A 21936-nucleotide genomic window follows, 5' to 3' on the forward strand; every position below is an offset into this window, starting at 1 on the left:
TAAGCCTCCACATTTTTATCATACTTGCATTTGTTTGCCTCAGATAGACATTTCTTATCAGTTTTCCCTGTTCACATCCTTAGTTTCTGGTCATGACACACCGCTAGAGGCAACGACCTCTGACGTATATAAGAAAGAAAGAGACAGAAAGGGAGAGAAAAGCCTTTTTGTTATAAAGTCACCAATTCTAGTCATTTTTGATCCGTTCTTCTTTAAACAACAGCTTCATTTTAACCTTGTTTTTTGACCCTGCAAAAAAAAAGAAAAAAAAACCACTCTTCCCTCTGCAGTAAAACCAGCTCACCTGCTCAAGTGCTCCATCTATTCTTGTGCAACGGGCCCGAGGCAGAATGATTGAACTTTTGTAATATTTCACTGCCGGGACAACAAGAAACCTCTTTCAGATGAAACGCATGAATCAGGACGGTGACAAACTGGCTGGAAAGTCAAACAGAGAGTAACCAGAGCAGGCCATTTTATGACAAGGGGGCCAGTGTTGGCCTTTGATGCTGAGTGTAGCCGTTGAAAGGTGTCCGTTTTCAAGCCCTAAACGCCGACATCAAGTGCATTGCGATTTGAACAAAGCTGCAAGGTGTTCATAAGCAGGTCTTTTAAGAGAAGGGTATCTCTATTACAGCTGGTTAACTAAAGGAATGTCTGATGTTGGGACACAATATAAGGCTTTTTTTTTATAGGTCAATTCAAAAGATAACATTCAAGAAAGAGAAAAGTACAGTATTAAAGGAATTGATTACCTAAAAAGAGAATAAAACAACTGAATAAATACAACAGGGAAACGTTGTCACATAATACTGTTTGTGTGTAGAAGTTGAGGTTCGGGGCAAAGATCACTGGCTGGATCAAAGACACGTCAACATATTATGTTAGATGTGTAACCGAAACCACATTGAGCTTTCGATGCACTCCACGCGTGGTTGAACACACTTAAATACGCATAATAAAACGGCATCAACATATCACAGCCGTGGGATCAGTCATGACAGAAATATTTAAAATAGAATGATTCATCCAGAAACCAGGCCAAGGATTAAGATTGGAGGACTGACCACGTTTGCCATTCTCATGCTTAAACCCTCCTTTCCTCATGACTTGCTGATGGATTTGTCTATAATTTCATTATTACTTCTTAATAGACTGCAACAAGCCGCTCAATAAGACCCATTTCTGTTAGCGAGGGATAATTCATTCCACATTTTTACCGACTGAAAGCACCATCCCATGCCAACACCATAGCAGGGCATCAAGAGAGGACTGCTAAATCTGCTTTTGCAGAGGAAACAGAGACGTACTTAAATTGCCAGTTTCCAATCTCACTCCATGTTTATGGTTTTGTTCTCCAATTTGTCAGTTAGAGCCTAATAGGGAAGCCAACGCACTTTGCAAACCAGAGATACTGGTAAAGGAACAGAGGACAAAACACGAATGGGGATGCTTTAATTTTTCCATCAATCCATCTAACCTCAAGTCTTCATCAGTGTCACGCAACAGGGATGGAGCCAGGAGCAGAAGCCTCCTCCTGAACTCAAAGCACTTTTTCTGTTTACAGTAGAAGAGTGGAATAATTATCAAATGGTCAGCCTTTGAAATGAATCCACCTTTGCTAAATGAAGATATCTCCTGTTGTGTAACGCTCAATAAACCAACTATTAATGTGTGCTCTCTTGGAAAGCCAATGTATTATCATGGAGAACCTCCAGAACAGAGACTGCCTCCAAGAGCAGGCAGCACAGAGAGAATGCATTAGACTTGCGGTCGGCTGATCTTTGGTTCTTGAGAAAATGCCGACATCTCCTCCCTCCAGTCCAAAACTAAGACTGGATCACAGAGCAGGGGGAAAGGTTTAGTGTTCATAATTTGGGGGATTTGAATGAAAAACTTAAATGGGAGTGGAATGGGAATAGCTTTTCCCCTGTACTTGATTATGATGATGTGGGAATTTGCAGATTGGGAGAAGGGATTGGAACATTTTGTTGAAGGGCTGTGTTCCATGATTTCATACGCCATGCTAAAGAATTCCATAATACATACAGACATGGTCAGAAAACATGGTTACATCTTCAATCATGAGCAACAAACACTGGAAACTATCAGAGCCGAGAAGGTCGTGTGCGAGGCGAGTGGAGGGCAGTTTCACAATAAGGTGTTGAGAGAAAAACGCTAAATCGCCCACTTTTGGCAGTGCAGTTCTGCAGGAGCTGTGGCTTCTGTGGTCTCCCACGGTGACCAAGTGGGACACTGCTAAACTGAATGAGCACTGTCAGACAGCATTCCCATCTACAGCAGGGGAGAGCGTCATCCCACTGCCTCAAACACCAACAACACGTGGACCCAGCTCATGGCTCGTTAAAGTTTAGGGGAAACAGTTTTTGACAAAATGTATCTCCGTGTTAACAATATACGTGATTTGAAATACAGTGAGAGAAAAGGCTTGAACATCAATTATTAGTTAAGTATTGAAACTGTGTATGAGCAGAACTCTCAAAGAATGCTTTAAAGGTAAATCAAGGGAAGATGTCGAGCAAATCAGTGACCTGTATATCAAAACAAAACACTCTGCTGTTTGACAGAAAACTGGGTGCCTTTAAATTACCTTAAAATCTACTTTAACAGCTGCCACACTCTACCTTTCATTTCAGGTAGGCAAAGATGGTGATGAGTGGCACAGCTGACACAGGGATGCTTTTAAGTCTGTTAAACACGGATTTATATACCGACAGGTCTCTTTTAAATGCCGAGCAAAGACCCAGAAAGAAGCCGGAACACACCAACAGGAAGGGGTTAAGAAAAGAAATGGCGCCAATTTCAGATTTTGGGCAGTTTGATAAAAAAATTAATGATATTTCCATCATCAGGAAACATTAACATTCCTGGGCGAGCTGAAGAGAAGCTCAGATGAATGTTGGTATATTTCAGAGAGGATTTCTCCATGTAGTTCATTTGATACGTTGTTCTGTAACTAAAGTTCAAGTCAGAGAAGGAATTTATATTTCATCATAAACATTTGGCATATATTTAACTAAAGTTGATAACATAATAAAATAATGTTGAGAATAATACCTGTGTGTAAATGTGTGTGTCTGTACAATGCATTTATTGATGGAAATGATTAATTGAAATGTAAAACATGTATTTTTTATAGTTACTTATGCTTATAGCACATTAAGCTCTTTAGTGCCGGTTCTATCTTATAATACCATGAACCAACATCACAAATTCAAGCCATGGCTTTCACATAATATGCCAACACTGTCAATGCAGAAACAATTGGACAATTTTCCTTTAACCCCTATGGAGTGGAGGAAACATCGATTAATATAAAGAAGAGAGGAAACACCCTGTGCTAGAACATTCCTGTTAAAGTTTTTCAAATCAAAAACAGAGCTACAGTGCGTTTTCTCTTTTTTATCAAATAAACAGCATTTGACAACTGTAACACTGCAAATGTCCCCATTATGGGCCCTAAAAGGTATAAGATTATCTTAACAATGTGACTTGCATGTAGGATTCAAATGGGACAACAAATGTATGTTGATTATCACGTAGAACTAAAACGCAAAACAATAATGTGTTTGTAAATCTGTCATGGGAACTCTCAGCTAAATGAAGTTGCATGTTGGTCTACAAGAAGACGTCATACTTTATTGAGAAAACATTAAGTCCCTTCATTCTAGGAAAATGACAGCAGGCCCGGCAGTCATCTCCCTCGGATGAGAAGTGGACACCAACAGTCACCAAACGTGCACAGTACAGAAGCACGATGCATTTATTTGTGCAAATCCACTAGAAACCAAACAAGAAGAGTGAAATTCAGATGACGCCAGTATGGGATGTAGATGTGGCATCACTGTCAAAAGGAGAAAGAGCCCCATAGGGTTGAATGGCGTAAAATACAAAAGGATGAGTGAATGCTTACAATTCCCATTCGAGAAAAAAATGAATATGTTAATTAGAATTGCTAAATGTAGGTTTCTATCCTGCAAAGTGCTTTAGTAACCAGTATAATATGTAAAATGATTTCTACAGAAATGCAGATTAGACAAAACGATGCCTAGTGAACCAGTGCCTTAAATCATTTCTAGCTCCCCGCCCCCCTTCAAAAGGACATAAAAGAACAGACCAAAAGGAGGAGGAAAGGGTTTGTTGAGTGGGGAGGAAAACAACATGAGCTCCATTAAAATGAAAGCGCCACATTCACAACAAAGAAAAAATGCTTTTGGAGGGAGAGCTGGAGCTAATTCAGCTACTCCTTAAGAGGAGTGATTGTTAACAGAGCCACTGGATTAAATGCACAGCCCTACCGCAACATAATGGCAACAAAGCATCTTCCAAATGAAAGGAAATGTAAAAAAAAAACCTGTTAAACAAAAGCGATGCAAAAGAGGTTTGCGGAGAGCCAAGTCTCTCAAACAAAAGCATCGTAAATGTAAATGTTTGTCTGCTTAAGGTCTTTTGCTGTACGTATGTGTCCCGCCAGGCATGGACACAACCAATTTAGCCCGATTGACAACAGATGTGTCCATCTATTTTGGTTCAACAAGCGCACTCTGCAATAACACCATTAGTTGTCTCCTCATTTGCGATATCATTTTTCAACCATACGTTTTCCCCATTAGGGCCGCAGTGCCTTTCGGTAGCTTTTCCATAACTTCGCCGAAGCCAGCAATGGTCGGCATGCCGCTAACCGACAGTCCCATTGCAGAAGCTACATCAACAGAAACCAGAGCGCGCTGGGGAAATACAACATTGTCAATTGAAAAGAGGACAACTAAAAATGGAATAGAATCATCAGTATATGAAGTGCTCTTCAATGCCAACGCGAATGGTTATGCAATAGAGAGCCAAAGAGACTGCGTGTTGCTGGTTTGAGTTTTGACTGTGTGATGTGTGCAGCTTGGGTTTGGCTTGTGAGGAGCCATATTTCATGGGGCTCAGAGGGTCGGGGCTGGTACCACATTTCATACTCCTCTTGTACAGTTCCTTAAAACTGAGACAATAGGATGGCTTCAAACACGCATTTCCTATTCCCACTACAGGAACAAACTGCTGGTGTTCCCATGGTTGGCTTCATTATTATTACCAAATGACAACAAATGATTAACATGCAGAAATAAATGTCCTCTGAGTTGCATCCCGCACACACACAACATCCAAGTTTTCATACATTGTCGTCATGTTGTTTCATCGTGAAATAATCCATTGTGATGGAACATCGGACACACACACACTTGTGTATCTATCATTAACAATATCCCTTACTCTCAGGTGATGACCTTATCCCTTGCACACAATTCTAAATTAAACTCATAAACCAGAAGAATTTCACTCCAAATCAAAGCTTTAAATCAAAAGTAACTTATGATTGAACACAAACCTTAAATCAAATCTTAGTTCTAGCAACAAAAAAAACGACTTTTTCAAAAGATATCCCAATTTATTAGTCCCAGAATAGGTTTCCTACATACACAAATACACACACAAGCACACAATGTGCACTTTCCCATTTGTGAAAAAACTCAGACTGACCTACTCGCAGCTCCTGACCGAAGACTGTCCTTTCTCCCAGCGCCGAACAGTTCCAGCGTCCATACCGGAACTGGTACTGACACTCATTGATGCCCATCTGGGCGCCTTCGCCCACAACAATGATGGCGTCCGGGCGGCTCTGGCAGATGGCCCGCTGGCGAGGTGCCAGCCCGGGAATCTTGTTGCAGATGATGTTGGCACCCAGAGCCACCACCGAGGACAGGGCCCTGCCAAAGGAAGAGAAAGACACCACACACACACACACACACACACACACACACACACACACACACACACACACACACACACACACACACACACACACACACACACACACACACACACACACACACACACACACACACACACACACACACACACACACACACACACACACACACACACACACACACACACACACACACACACACACACACACACACACACACACACACACACACACACACACACACACACACACACACACACACACACACACACACACACACACACACACTCAGTTAGGACTTTTAGAGGACGGCCGCACTGAGTCATTTATATAAAACTCTCCAGAACAGAATTCATTTTAACAAGTGATTGATGAGTGTTCCAAAGTGAAGTGAACACTGTACTAACTACTATTTAAAGGATTACAGTTACATCAAAAACCTTTATAAATAATAAAAACTAGAGAACTGACATCAGCCTTCTAGAAGGTTGTGATTGGATGGTGTATTAGTTATGAAGCGTTTTTTGTAAGTTGTTAAATAACAAATTGCCGTGAATAGTTGCCAGACTTGCCTCTTATGTAAAAACAGTATACACACTTCATCAAACTGTTTTTCTGTGATGTAAATGCAGGGTTCAAATTTTAACCAAATGTCACACAAAATATTATTCTTTATGATTTGTGTGATTATGTGTTTGAAAGTTATACAGGGTCTAAAGTGCTGCCTATACATTTCATGACAGACTGCTGTTACTTTGGCCACATCGGAAGATTGGTTTGCATGGAAAATATGTACCCGTTTTCGACACTGGTCGCATTAATTCACAGGGTGTTAATGTGCTGCATCGCAAATGGCAAACACCTTTCTCCACTCCCCTCAGGGGGACGTCATCATATCTGATCTCTGGATGTGATCATATCAAAACATATGTTAAAGCTGGCTTTGTAACCACTGAGAAAGCCAAAACAGATTACAGCTAAACAAAGTGCTGACTTTCTCCACAACTCTGTTTACAGCCCTCGAAACCATGTAGATACATACTTTTCAAACATGTCAGGCAATGGGAGCCATAAACGAGCGTGGAGGCAAACGGCAGCTTTGAAGTATGACGTCTGCCTCCAAAGGCTTCACCACAAATGGGGCAAACTAACGCGGGCAAGTTGTGTGTCAGCGAAAAGCAACAGCGGCGTGAGAGGAGTGAAAAGAAAAGAGGAGAAACAATGATTTCTGTTGATACAATGCCCCCTTGACTAAGAAGAAATATATGATTGTTGATTAGAAATCTCCCTCAGATCCCATGTTCCCTTATTCACTGTTTGCTTGAGTTTCTTCACAAGACAGAAAAACTTTTTAACACACAAGTTGAAATAGATTCTCACTGCAGCGACACAAGTTAAATGTTACAGGACTGAGGACTAAGCACATTGTCTTCACACGGCAGTCAATTTTGCAACTGAGCTAACTGAAAAAAATCTTTTAAATTACAGTAAACAAGCTAATATGTGTTTCCTAAAACAAAGCAGACAATAAGCAAGTTATGTTTTAGTCTAAACATGTGCATCACTACACTTCAACTGAAGGCTGTCAAAATTAAACAACTTGAAATAAAAACCATGAATTCATCAGGTGCATTCACTGTCTGCAGGAAACACTGTGGCCGGCTGCTGCTGCTACTGCTTTTAAACACTCCTCGCTCTCTCGCTGTTAAACAGGCCTGAACTCCTCTGACCCTCTGTGACCCGCTGCTGTATAGGTGGTTGTTCATGGCAACGCTGAAATGTAGTCGGTACAAAGCAAAAGGGCAGGCTCATTAACACGAGTAATGTGCAACTGGATAAATGCACTGTCTTAAATAAAGGATGTTACGGTTGAAAGGAAGTGGTTTGTTTATGCTAATCCAAAGGCCATACAATTAATTTGTATTACTATGGTATTTTAGTGCACAACTTAAAAAGCTACAGCACATGGATATTTTTAGGTCTTGCAAACAGACCTCCTAGTGAATTCCCCTCTTGGCTTTTTTCTCATGTCGTTCACCTGCTAATTCACAGAATCACAGTACTACTGGCAAACCGAACCATCAGACAACACCAAACAGAGAATTCCACAGCTAAGCTTTTAAATCCCTGAAATCATCAAAGTGCACAAATGCGATTCTGTTTGCTTAGCGCATACTTGTATGTACGCCAGCGGCTTGGGGACAAGCTCACCCACGGTCACAGATCCACCATCAGATAAAACGGCAGCAGCAGCTCTAAAGTATGATTTCATATGTCAGATGTCAGAGTAATGATAAGGTGAATTTATTGACCCAAAGTATTCAGTGTTTGATTGAACACTTAATGCAATTGTCATAGAGGGATGAATTAGTTGTTTTTGTTAATTGCTCTGCAACAGGTGGCATGCATTTTTGCAGAATCTAATGCACAGGTAAAAGCTCATATCATTAAGCTCATATACAAAATCAAATACAAATCTTATATGTTCTTTCAAATGTTTTTTTGGATTGATTAAACATCACTAAACTAGTTGTGCAAGGGACTCAACACAGGTCACACATAGTTTTATCTTTATCCGACAGAACATCGGTAACACTCAGTAACATAAAGAAAATCACATTATACAAAACATCTAACATAACATTTCAGAGAAAGAGAGGCCTCTGCCAGTTTGGGCTGACATGAAAAAATATATATTGGAACGACATGATTGAAAAAGCCAGTAGCAGTGTGAGAGGTGAGGAGCTTACAGATTCCATCAGAGGGTAGTTTGGCCTAAAGAGAAAGTCTATAGTCATGGCGTGCAGCATGCTCACAGCCACCTACTCCATCAAACAAGTACTTTGAACCTAACTGACACACTATTAAGCTGCCAGGCATGCATCTTCTACCGAGGAATGCACTCTCAAAAATACCTGAGACACAACTTAAATAAGTCAAGTGAAAATGTGCTCTTCTTTTTCCAAGAGCTGAATCTAACGGTTTTGATGATTAGGATTTTCCTTGTTTGGTGTTCATTTACAAATACAATGATCTGTGCACAGAAGGTGTTTACTTCATAACAAAATCCTGCTTATATCTGTTCTGAGAAAGTATCACACCGGTTAGGCCATGTGTGATATTAACAAAACTGAGTGAAAAAGGTCTGTTTATTGTCATTGGAACATTAAGTGTGAAATTCCTCGATAGTGGAGTGTGTGAGGTGTGCAATTGCCCGATTGCTGGTCAGATCCTTTTGCTGACGGCTCATTTGCCACCCACAGCTCCACAAATGTTACAGTTTAACAAGCCAAAACATTAGATCTGTTTCTTTGAATAAAGGACATTGCATTATTTTTTGATCAATAAATGTTTTCCTTTAAAACATATTTTCTGGTTAATTTTCAACATAAAACATACTTAAATAATCAAACAATAGTGTGTAGTTTTAATGTGCAATACATTACTAAACTTAGCAGTGTAACCCACTTTTAACCGAAAAACCAAAAACCACATCTATTTCAGCATCAGGTTTGGGGTCTCCAGGCAGTAAAGGAAGGAGCGAGGGAGCATGGCTGAGTAATTATTTTTGGAAGCTTTGAGAAAGCCAGTGTTCTCCAGCAAGATTAATTCTCGTTTAATGCAAAGCCACAGCGCATTATAGTGTCAATCACGTGTTTGTTGCAGGTATATGCTCTAAAATGGGGGTTTGATAAGATAACATCGAAATTCAGAGAATCAATCAAAGATGAGGTAATGCACAGAGATAATCTGTCACACGTTCTGACAGGTTATGGGCGCTCGCATGCGTTAAAGTGCACATATTATATTAAATTCCCCTCACAGGAAGAAAGACCGAATCTCAGCATCCAATTGTCTTGAACATCTCTGCCACTCTGTGGCCAAAATGAATCCATGTAGCCGTTACCAATATGATTTCTGTTCTTGCTAAAATATTTGCGATACGACAGATAGACTCAAGCCACAACTGCTTACTCACAAGACATGCTCCTCTGCACACGGCACATTACACCTTCAGGTTTTGAGCCAATTAGTTAATTCCCATATGGATCCTTTTCCCGGTGATTTTACCAATAATGAATATTCTCTGCTGAAGTTACGCTTGCATAACATTAGGAAGTGTGTGAAAAATATCCTACAATAAAATCCAATGTAGGCTACTGCTTAATTTGGAGTTGTGCTTCGTCTGTTCCCTGTGCCATTACAGCCTGATGATGGCACAATATAAACAACTTAAAATAAACTCCAATCTGTGGACCCGGAGAATTAAGGAGATTCATATCAGAACCGGCGTTAAATGAAAAGGAAGGATACCCCGTTGCCCGGTAGGAAAGCTGCACGGGAGCAAAACCAAACCCGTGCGTCTGTTGCTGAGGATGAGCGCGCTCTCTGTGAAAGTTCATTAAGGAAACCGTTAATTGGCTCAGACTTACAGGTAGCTGCCACTCGTCAGGATCAGGAAGATCTGTGGGTAATAGACTGACAGCAGTACACTGCGCGACGAGAAGATGATCATGATGACATTGAGCAAATGGCCACGTTCGGACTGAGTGAGACGAAGGATGAAAAACTCCCTTATAATTCCCGGTTTTAGGTCCCTTTCGCACAGAATCAAAAAGAGGTGCTGTGCGTCTGCTTGTCTTTGGTGCGGTGGCTCTACGCAGCTCCGAGCTCCCAGGGCCGTGTGTGCGCTGATATTGGCTCTGTCATCTCTCAGCGGCGGAGGCTGTTACACAGTACTGTGGCTTCCCGAGCCGGAATGATGATGGTTTTAGGGATTTTGCATGGCAGAAAAGTGCCTCTCTCCACTCTCATGAGAGTCGTGCCTGCCATTGGGCAGGGAGAGACACTGCTATCCGCCCACTTTGCCACAACGGGACAATAGGGTGACACTGATCCGATCCCCGTTGGACGTGCAGGAGGTTTTCATTCATCATCACACCCCCCACCACCCCCCCTTCACCAACCCCACCTCCCCACCCCACCACCCAGCCAAAAATAAACAAACATAGACGCTGGCTGCTCGAGCCTCACACCATCATCACAGCATGTGCAAAAAATCTGCACATTTCTTTGGCAGGATGTCACTCTGAATCAACAAGTTGGTGTCATATAAACGCAATAAAGTCCTTATAATATGACATGTATTATTCTCCTAATATTTCAGTATGGGTGCCTGGGGGGCATTAGCCATCAAGAAATGTCCTTACGTCCCACAATATTTGGATTATATGATATGCTTGGGCATATACAGTGTGTATTGTAACAAGTTTTCCTATAACATTTCCCTAGAAACATAAAATAAAGCATATTTGTGGTACTCGAATATGAATTTCAGGGACCTTATTATTTCCTGTGGTAACACTATAATATTCCTATAGGCGTCTATAATATGTCTGCTTTGTCTGCCTGTCTGCTTCAATGGCATGGCAGTCATCCCATGTTCAATTATTCATTTTGGGACCTTGCTTTGAAATTACATAATAATCTTGTCGGATTGCTAAAGGTAAAATACGTTCTTTTTTTTCTTTAAATGGCACTCTTCTTTCCCAAGATTAGATCTGCGAGGAGATATAAAATACTTGTGGAGATTTGGTCGCAGAGCTTAGTGAGAGCAGGGCTTTTATCCCCTCAGCATCGTGACTCTCACTCAACACCTGCAGGCTCCAGTCATTGTAAATGAAGAGGGTACAATGAAAGATTTAGCCGGAGTAAAAGGATGGGAGGAATGAGCTAACTGCTCAGGCTCAGTAAACACGGAGATGGGTGACTTTCCCCCTTTATTGGAGCTACTGTCATGTGATATGAGCATCTGTGGAACTTGAAGTCATTTACACGCTTCACTTCACATGAGGTCCTCTCAGGGAGGGCAGACACTTTTTTTTTGGTTGGGCTCATTGTGGCAGCAGGAATCTCCAAAAACACTATGAAAGAGCCTTAAGCTTGAATGGATTTAACCAGTCTATTTGTGAGACAGATTATAATTCAGTTAACTTCTCATTAACTGTTTGGGTACAGTTTTGCAAGAAAGAAAATGTAGTCCCACATAAAAGTTATGACTGATATGCAATAGTGTTAGACAAATGAAAATAGGCAATATACTACTTTTTTTCCTCCTCTTCATTTAACTATATGCATTTATCTCCCCAAATACTCAGTATTAGTTTAAGACATTAACTAGTTATACGCAGAGGAATGTGCATTTACCAAAGTAAGTATCAGTTTCAGGTACTTATACTTTATATTTCCATTTTCTGCCAATTTACATTTATAATACATCTCAGAGTGAAATATTGTACTTGCTCTATATGTATTTAACATAGTTACTACTAGTGACTTTGTCATAAGTAACTTGATTACATTAACTTACATTTTACACACTATTAATCTACTCGTTAGAACATAAAGTATCCAAAACTTGCTTCACACAATTGAAACACAACATTTAAAAAGAGTCCTTGTGCACCATGAATACTTCTACTTTTGATACTTTAAGCAGACTTGTACTTCTGTACTTTTACTCAGGTAACATTTTAAACTAAGTTTTTTTAGACCGTGCTAGTAGTTTTGCTTGAGGAAATAATCTACTTATTCCATCACTGGTTATACTGTACATTACATTTTAAGTATAGGTTTCAGGGAGGTCCCCATCAACATAAGATATGTTTTCACAACTAAGCATGCACATTTCATAAGTCGAGAAAAATTAACCAGCATGCACAGCGTGAACAAAAATAAAATACTTCCTACACAGATTTTTACGAGACATAATTTGTCATGATTATAAGTGTGTACACGGGGGTCCTAATATGATCAGGCACTGCGATAGGCACAGCAGAGTAGGAATGGATAGAAGTCTTTCTGTGTTTATGCATAAAGGTGAGGTATTGCAAAACAGGTAAAAACTCTGTGTCTGGCCGATGGAATGTGGAAATACAACTCAGTCTGCCTCTATTAATGAAGGTATGCAGGGTGAAGCTGGATCTGCAGCAATGACAGCGGCTCTAATTATCTCGTGCGAAAAAGAAGCAGTATAGTCTCATGAGGTGAACTTAATAGCTCTTTTAAGGCGAATTCGAATCGATCATATTGTGTGTAGGCATGATCTGACACTTTTGTACGCTCTCCACACTCAGATGCAGGTGTTTAGTTATCATGATCAACATATATTTTTTAAACACCAGGTGAAAACAGATTTGTTTACATTATGGTTAAGTCTGAGGTCAGAGGGCAGCTGGAACTTTAATAAAAGTTAAATAGTCCGAGTGTCGCAATGAAATTTCCATGTTTGGGCGTTTAAAGACAACGAAGGTAAACACAGTTAACTCACCCAAGTCTGAGGTATATGATGCCGAAACACAGGAACACGTTGAGACTCCACTTTCGGAGGGGTTTGTGCATGATCGTTGGCACTTTGTCCAGAGGCCATGCACTGTAACGTAAAGTGGACACGCTTTCCGTTCACATTGGCAGCTTTCCTAACCCTTCCAGATGCACGTATACCGCCTGTTTCCCGCGACATGGAGCTGAAGAGATATTGAAATCTTCGACCGTGTGAAATCCATGGTCCAGCAGTACAGGTGAGATGCTGATGACGACCTGAAAGGTGGATAAGAAGTCCAAAATGAAACTTGAGAGAGGGTCGGACTTGAGAGGTGAATGAGTTCTTGGAGGAAGTGCCTCCTATTCGTCCTTACTTTCACGATAGAGCCTAATTAACGATTCCCATTTGCTGCGCCATGCAGGTAGAAAAAACGACTAGTTCCTACCCTGTCGATCCTCTGGATTCTGTCTTGTTTAGAGCTTTGTACATCGCTCACTGCTCCTTTTCTCTACAGACATCTTAACGCATTCCATGTAACTAACTTGCAACAGCCAGGTAGTCTAACACAGGTAACAAAAGGGCTCCACGCCTCCTCCTCCTCCTCCAGCATGGATATGCAGGGGATGGGACGGGCTTCCAGTCTGAGCTCTACACGTGTAGTTGTTGTACAGAAAACTAAAAGGAACCAAGTGAAATGGCCTTTTATAGGCCTGTGGCCCAGGCTAGGCAACATAGGGCATTGCCCCACCAGTGTGGGCTCCCCCGGATGAGCTCCACCACAACAGTAAGACCCATAAAGTCAAACAGACGAGGAATGACTTTCCAGAATCCAGATGCATGAATACAAATTACAATTGCATGACTAATAATGACTAATAATAATGAACTGGCGTCATGATAACTATGTGTCAGGGAAGTTCTGTCAGTCACTTTGATTTAGAGAGCAATGCTTGAACAAAGCATCACAAACAAAACATAAATATTGTTTGGGTTTGAGTTGGAATGTTGTGAATTTTGAGCAGATGTTCAAAAAACAGAGTGAAGTCCTTTGGGTGCTTTTATCTAACTAGGAAGACTCCCTCTGGTGGCAACAACATACAGACATTGACCTTTTCACTATAGGGGAACTCCTGCATTACAGTGAGTTTAAAATCAAGAATGAAACACAGTGGGTGCTCTGCAAAACAGTGTTAGGTTTAAGCTGAATAAAGATAACAATGCATTACTGTGGGTTAAACCAACATGCATCTTCAAAATGATTGAATGTATTTATTTATATCATTTAAAGGATTTTTTTCTTAAAATATCAAAATAACCCACTTAATATGTTTTAATAAGCTTAATTATTGTTTAATTTAAATGTGATTAAATGTATAGTAAGTAAGTAGCACAGCTAATATCCTACTCGGTAGAGAACATAATCAAGGCCTCTCTGATGTTAGATTTATTTGTCACATTTTATATGAACACAACAGTTAGAAATATTCTGTGTTTCTGCAGCAAACAACAATCATCCGGATATTTTCCCCCTCTCCGCTTAGCTAGTCAATCAGCTAATGAACCCCATTCCCTTCTGTCTACATGTTATGGTCTAAGTTCAATTTCTTTAGAGAACACATTTACCATCAATTCATTACATTTCCAAGAAACTGCATGAAAAACGGCTAACGTGTTGTAATAATGATGGCATAAACTAAAATTAAAGACATGAGCTATCTGAGCGCACTCAGAGACTGCTGGGCTGTTGTTGACCACGAGAAACAGACAAAACCACAGAGACCTTTGTTTCAAGACATCCCTGCATTGTGGTTTCAAGGCCTTTTCCTTCAAAACATCCCCATCAAAATTCCAGATGGATTTTTAGAAATAATGAAAGTCAACATGCGGGCCCAGGGTGACATAAAAAAGACATGTATTTGATGTCTACCCCGTAACAGATGGTCTTGTTTGTCTTCAAATGTACATAGCTCATCGTCGGGGCCTGGGTGGGGATGGTCCTATTTAGTTTAATTAAAATGTTCAAAGAGCTAACACTTTTTTATTAAAGCAGGATCAGACCAAGGACAGTGTGCGTCAGCGTTATTTTTTCACCCGCCATTGTCATTACAGACGTGTCGCACACATCCGCGCTCGCTCGTTGGTGGCGCACACATGCCTGTGCACGCTAACACACATTATCTGTCTCTCTGTGTCCACACATACAGTGAGTATGCTCACAAATCAAACCGTAGACACAAGCACTGCTGTGGACACACAGGGAGTCTCTCACACATATAGCACTTGGGTGGTATGTGGAATATCTTGTGACACACTGTTTATTTAACTTCAAAAAGCTGAGGCAGGGATGAGAGCTTTTGGGTCAGCGAGGACATATCAATCTGAGTCAGTCATACGCCACATCACTGCTTGTGCTTAATGCCGCATTACAGGCCATTGTCTTTGGAATATTTCCTCCAACAGTCTCCTGAAAGGCGTTTGCTGTCCTCCTTCCTCCGTATTTACCCTCTCCGCAGCCTGCTCTATCCCTTTAAAAACTGTCTGGCTAACTTTTTTCAAGATTGCACTATTGTGTCTGTTCCTTTTCATCTGCATGCACTCTTCTCAAACTTACGAAGGGGAAAATGTTGGGAAGAAAGGAGGGGGGGAGGGATCATATTTTGGCAAGTATGGGATGATATGTCGCACTGTCTTTTTGAATATCATTAAGTAGTCTTTACCGACATCTAAATAAAAAAAGCCCACCGGTTGCCCGTGTGTTTGCATGGGATCTGGTTCAGCTGGAAACAGTGAGAGGGCTAAAATGAAGAGCGTGCCAAACCATGGAGTGGCGTCTGGGGCTGGGTCCACCACATCTACACAGGGCCCCCGGCAAGAGGGGGGAAACGGCTATTATGCTCTGGCAAAGTCCCCCCTCTCCATGTCCATCGGCTATCTCCTTCTAACTCTGTTCCTTTAGATTTTTACACGTCCGTCAATTAGCCAAACTCAGATTTAGTCAGACGCAGTGAGAGGAAGCAGCCATCAGAGGAAGACGATTCACAGAGGTACGCTGAGGGAAAGTGACCTTTTAGTCCTGGATGTCAGATGTCTCCTCACACATCTAACTGTGAGGTCAGAGGTTAAACCAACTCTACGCGTCCTCCCCTCCTGACCAATGGTTTTGAACTTTTCCTCTCTTGTGTTCAGTCACAGCTGTGGATAGGCAAGAAGGGTGTGGTGTGATTAATTCCTCACCATGCTCGCTGATATATCAAGCTGTTGGTGGCTCAAACAGATCTGTAAGGCTGGGTCAGCATGTCTTCTGCTTCTTACTGGCTGTTTAGCTAATGCTGAAATGCTGCACCATGTCCTCCCAATGGAAAGCAGGCTTTGGGAGAGTTGGCCTTAGAGTCCGATACCACTTGGGGAGCTTGTGCAAATTCAAACTCAAAGGGGAGAGCACTGTTTTTTCTCATGTTTAAAACCTTCTAACACTAATTTCCAATGTTTCTATTTTAAATAGCGCTCACTTCTTAGCAAGGCCGCTAGCCAAACTATCGTGGGTGTTTTCCTGATCAGGCTATACGGACTCGAGACAGAACAGGGAGGCAGGATCAATTTACCCAAATCTGACAGTCTGGGACACAACGCCAAAGCTGTAGCCTCTATTCAGGAGCACACTCACTAAAATGAATGAAATGGCTTAGAGGAAAGAAAAGAGTCCAGTTTCAAATTGGAGAGGCCTGAGAATGACTGAGATTAGGATTTGTTGCTACTGTGCCATGTGTCTAGACCGGGCTCACGACTATACCAGTGTGACTGTAGTTGGTATGTTGCGCAGAAGTAATATAATATACACTTAGTAATTACTGAATGTGATAGTTCAGCAGGAATACATTATGCTACAAAAGACCCCTAGTGCCACCATCAGCACTATTTGCCACACAAGACAACATAATTGGGGGTTTGTTTTGGGGGATTTTCGGTCTCCCGCTCAAGCATTTTTGTTTTTACAGGCTAATATTTTCTAACAGCCCGGAAGCACAATGAACTGAAACCGGACAAACATGTCAGTACATTTAGAATTAGCAGTGCAAAGATTATATGTAATCTGATGTTGAAAAATTATGCCTTTTTAAATATATGTTTTGGTTCATAATTTGTAGCCAAATGTCAGAAACAATAGACTCAGAAATACAGAATATTCAGTTCACCCTGGGGGTTTGGACAAACGTTATATTTCCAGAGATCATAATATTATCAGTTTCTGTACCCACATTCAGATTGAGACTGTTGTGTGTGCAAGATAACTTGTGCTAGAGAAACGTTATAATATATAGATCCACATACTTCACATCCTCTTAATCCCTGAAAGACTTTAGAGCATTGGTGGCCACAGATGGACAGAGAGGTGCATTAAAGTACATTACTACTGTCTCTAAAGTTATTATGAATATACCACATTCTGATTTAATAGAAAATGAGAAGCAAAACTCACAACAGGGATCATCTAATGCATATTCAACTAATTTCTCCACACATTCTTTTAATCAATAAAGCACAACAGAAGGCCGGTGTTACAATATAGATTAGAATAGATATACCACATTCAGTCTCCTTGGTCCCAGGCATTTACATTCACAATACAATTAGACAGACATGTGGCTTGTGTCTGTAGCAAAGGCCGCAGACATTTTGTGCAGTGGAGCGAATACAAGCAATACTCTCTACTGGCCTCTAATAAGCCAGAGGGTATGAGAAAAGGTCTGAGAATCGACAGGGTCCTCGTCAATTTGGCAATTTGGATGTGATTTAATCTGACAAGTAACAATTCAACTGGATTTAATTGCTGTTTTGTTTTCAAAATGGCAGCTTGACTATGAAAATAATGCAGGAATAAACCAGAAATGACACAAAACAGTAAGTTTGAGGTTAGTTTTATGAGGCCTCTAATAGTCCATCGTGCCCTGTAGTTCTTTAAATAACCATCTCGCAAAATTGATTCCATCGCATGTTGTTCTCATTGGCTGAGAGCTATAAGTGAATGCTCTGAGCATGTTTGACCTCAATAGGCAGGAATAGGGATGAGATAACATTGCACAATGAATTAAGTATTAACTTTCCTCCCCTTTTGGGTAAACTTTGCGGATACATCAAATGCATGCTTTGGCGTTGGAGTTTACATACCTGTGGAAGTTCAACAGAGAGCCTTGACATAAGGTGTGGCCCCATTTTTGTATCTGACCGCAGCTAGGACTGGCAGAAGTGTGGGGACAACGTGCACACGCACACACACCAGACACACACCCACACATGCAAACGTAGCTCTGAACAGCTGGGAGTGTTTGCAGTGTGAGTGGGTCCTTCGTTCTCCTCTCTGTCTAACACAATGACCCATGCACTGTCTGTGTTTGCACTGCACCTAGCTCAAACAGTGCTCGTTTCCGTCCCCTTGCCTCTGAAGCTGGCTTTTGTAAAGACACACACACACACACACACACACACACACACACACACACACACACACACACACACACACACACACACACACACACACACACACACACACACACACACACACACACACACACACACACACACACACACACACACACACACACACGGGAAGGCTTGGCCTCAGGTCACACTCGGGAAACAGAGGCCAAGTTCATTGAGGAATCAACTTCAATTGCAGAAATGCACCCGATACATATCGCTCTGTGCCTTCTCCTCTGGCAGTTTGTTGGCATTCTCGTCAGGGTCACAGAGATATTACTTGTGCACTATTTAATTACTTTAACAATGGCAGCCACAAAGACAAACCTGCTGTCGAGGGGAAGCTGTTACACACCGAGTTCACAAAGCCTGGGCAAGATCGTTGTCCTCGCTTTCACTCTCAGCTCAGTTAACTAGGTTAACAAAGAAATATGGACAGTACATTTACTACAGACTGTCTTAATAATGAACAAAAACATTTTCAAAGAACAATATATTTTATTGTCCTCATACATGACATTTATTAACATTATTTTAATATTTTTCTTCAGTCTGATCAGATTGAAAAAGAGCAGACCCTCCTATTGCATTAGTTTTTACTTTATCAGAATTATTGTTTCCGGTGATGACCCCACCATAAATAACTCAAGATGATTGCATCAGCTAAATGTCGGAAATGTTTTCTGTTTTTTTTTACTGTTTGGCTTTCCCGATTTGCTCCATCTCTGCATATGCCATTCCCCTCAACCCATCCATGCTGTTTATCTTCAGCATTTTGTTCGGTAGAGTGAGGTTTCTATACCAATGGTTTGATATGTTTGGATATAACAACGCGGTTTTCCTGTTTTGGCACTGTCAGTGTCTTTTCATATACCATCCTGACATCAAACACTGGGTATGTAATATGCAAAGGCCATCTGTGGCCTAATAATACTGGCCAGACTGCGGTGTGAAGAAATGGCACAAAAATGTTTCCTTAGAGTGCGGCCTTTTTCAGGCTGACGATATCCAAGCTTGATTTGCTGTTGATACAAGGGAGCAATTAGCTCGACCAATCATCCTTCAAATCTCACTGTGGCACATGCCAGGATTTTGTTTCTCAATGTAATATTAATCCCTGCAGGTTTAAAGCACATTGATTAGCTGGTAAACTGTCATTTATTTGCTAAAGTATTTCTTTATTTTCCTTAAATTGCATATTACAGCAGCAATAAAGCACTGTCTAGTAATGGCCCATCCACACAGTGGCGTGCATTGAAGCTTCAACACTTCTGCCCATTCACTTTGAATGGGGTGACGTCACGCTTCGCCAAACTGCATTGTGCGTCGCTACGCGTTGCTCGCTGCAAGAGTTGAGCAATGTTCAACTTTTGAAGCTTCGACGGAAGCGTCAGCCAATCAAATCATATGCCAGTACAAGCTCTAGCCAATCAAACCGCGTGCTTGTGTGTCCGGGGCGGGAGATTCAGGTGATTGGTTGTTGGTCGAGTTTCAGACACGCCCGCCGGCAAGCTTCAACGCACGCTGCTGTGTGGATGGGCCGTAACACCAATTGTGTAGTTGACAAGTTCACTTTCAATTACATCTCAGTCTTCATTAGAAGATTGAGTTTGCTCAGTTGTCATCACCAAGGTATAAAATTGTGAAAAATCGGTCACATGTGATACAGTAGGTCACAGCGAGAGTAACCCCTGAAATCGTTTCAAATGATCATCTCCTAAGAATGAACATGAGACACAATAAGGTAGTAAGTGTTGCGTAGCAGCCGCATCAGTTGCAGCTTTGAATGAAATCTTTAATGATAGTGCTTTGTATTAGAGCAGGGGTGTCAAAATCAATTTCATCGCGGGCCACATTAGCATTATGGTTGCACTCAAAGGGCCGGTTGTAACTATATAAATATATAATATATATAAAATAATGTATTATATTACATTATTGCCTCTGAATTGGGTTATTATCGGATTGGGTAATAACTAACTAAGTTTGAAAGCAGAAGTCCAGGGCAAATAATTACAAGTCTCTTCAGTGCGCATGTCACAAAACGAGATGCATTGTGGGACAGGCCTCTGTAAAGCGGCATGTAACCGTATAATAAACGTATTATATTCTTTGCAAGCTCTTGCGGGCCACATTAAATGAAGTCGCGGGCCGGATTTGGCCCCCGGGCCTTGAGTTTGACACCCCTGTATTAGAGGTATAGTAGTATGTATAGAAAGCAGATGATGATAAAGTAACGCTTGTGAAACTGAGTTATTAAAAATACCGATAACTCAACCCTCGATAATATTATATTGTTTGTTGTCGATCTACTTTAAGTGTCATGAAACGTAATCTTAATTAATAATGAAAATATATATGTTTACGTTTCAGGCAACATTTCTTCTTAATATCCCAAATGTCTAAGACCAAATGTAAAAAAGTTTTTTTTAAAGAAACCACTTTTGATATATGAACTTAAATGTACATTTCCATCTCAGTTTTTTCCAGTTAATGCACGGTCCCCCAGTGGATGGTTAAACACCAAAAAGGATCTCATATTTCCTATGATGACACACTGATGACTGATGATCACTGGTCCACTTCCAGACTGACATATTATCCATTTGCAGTGTGGTAAAATACCAAATAGCTACATGAAGATTAAAGCTTCACATACTTTTCATATTTTTATCATCTGATGTGCAGTTTTTCTTTGCCTAAGATGTCTTTAGTCCAAAAATATTGGCACAACATCTCAATTTTAAGAAAGTGAATGCCAGTGATCACTCTCAAAAGTGTGAATGCATTCTGAATGTGTTATCTGTATACATGTCTGAAGCCCATGAGCGGGACGTCCTGTCTCAGGTGGGTTCAGAGTGTCCCGGGGTTCTCTGGCAGCCTCGGGTTGGGCCTGGCTTCGGGCTGCTTGACAAACACAGGTTCCCTTTGTTGTGTCAGCTACACACTGAACCTTGCAGGGGCCTCACACACACAAAGGAATGTTTGGATGGATCCGTTACACAGCCACACACACGGCTTGTTTGCCTGTTTGACTCCACAACAGTAATCTGACATCTAAATTGGGTCAGGGAGGTTCTTGTAGCGCCTAGAGGCCGGACAGTGGATAAGGAGACAGCCACAGGAGAGGAAATGCTAGAGAGACAGTTAAATGGTCCTGGGTTAGGAGGGTCAGTCAGAATCACTTAAATTGTCAAGAAAAACCAATGTGCGAGACGTCGTCCTGGTGACATTGGTGTAAAGAAGCTGACAGTTTACCGGCTGTCAGTTTGCATACATGTGTTGCAAAGGGCAACCAGACCGCACAGAGACTTGTATGAACCGTTTTTCCAAAATGGAAATGAAGTCCTTCTGAGTAAACTAA

The 21936-nt window shown here is 41.2% G+C and overlaps 1 protein-coding gene across 5 annotated transcripts in view; it reads right to left on the reverse strand.

Moving 5' to 3' along the window:
• Positions 1-21936, reverse strand: part of wnt7bb (wingless-type MMTV integration site family, member 7Bb) — a 43553-nt gene that overhangs the window by 16006 nt on the left and 5611 nt on the right. Inside the window, exons 1-3 of one of the 5 annotated variants that reach the window (XM_079680272.1) lie at positions 13543-13753; positions 13104-13372; positions 5545-5771 (exon numbers count right to left, since the gene is read on the reverse strand). In XM_079680272.1, coding sequence (XP_079536398.1) covers positions 5545-5771; positions 13104-13174 — 298 coding nt within the window. In that variant the 5' untranslated portion in view covers positions 13175-13372; positions 13543-13753. Of the gene's footprint in view, positions 1-5544; positions 5772-10206; positions 10662-13103; positions 13754-21936 lie in introns of those variants that run through there. The other 4 variants (XM_079680271.1, XM_079680270.1, XM_079680269.1 and 1 more) reach the window with 4 other exon arrangements.

This window comes from Notothenia rossii, assembly GCF_949606895.1.
Source record: "Notothenia rossii genome assembly, chromosome: 5".
NCBI lineage: Eukaryota > Metazoa > Chordata > Actinopteri > Perciformes > Nototheniidae > Notothenia > Notothenia rossii.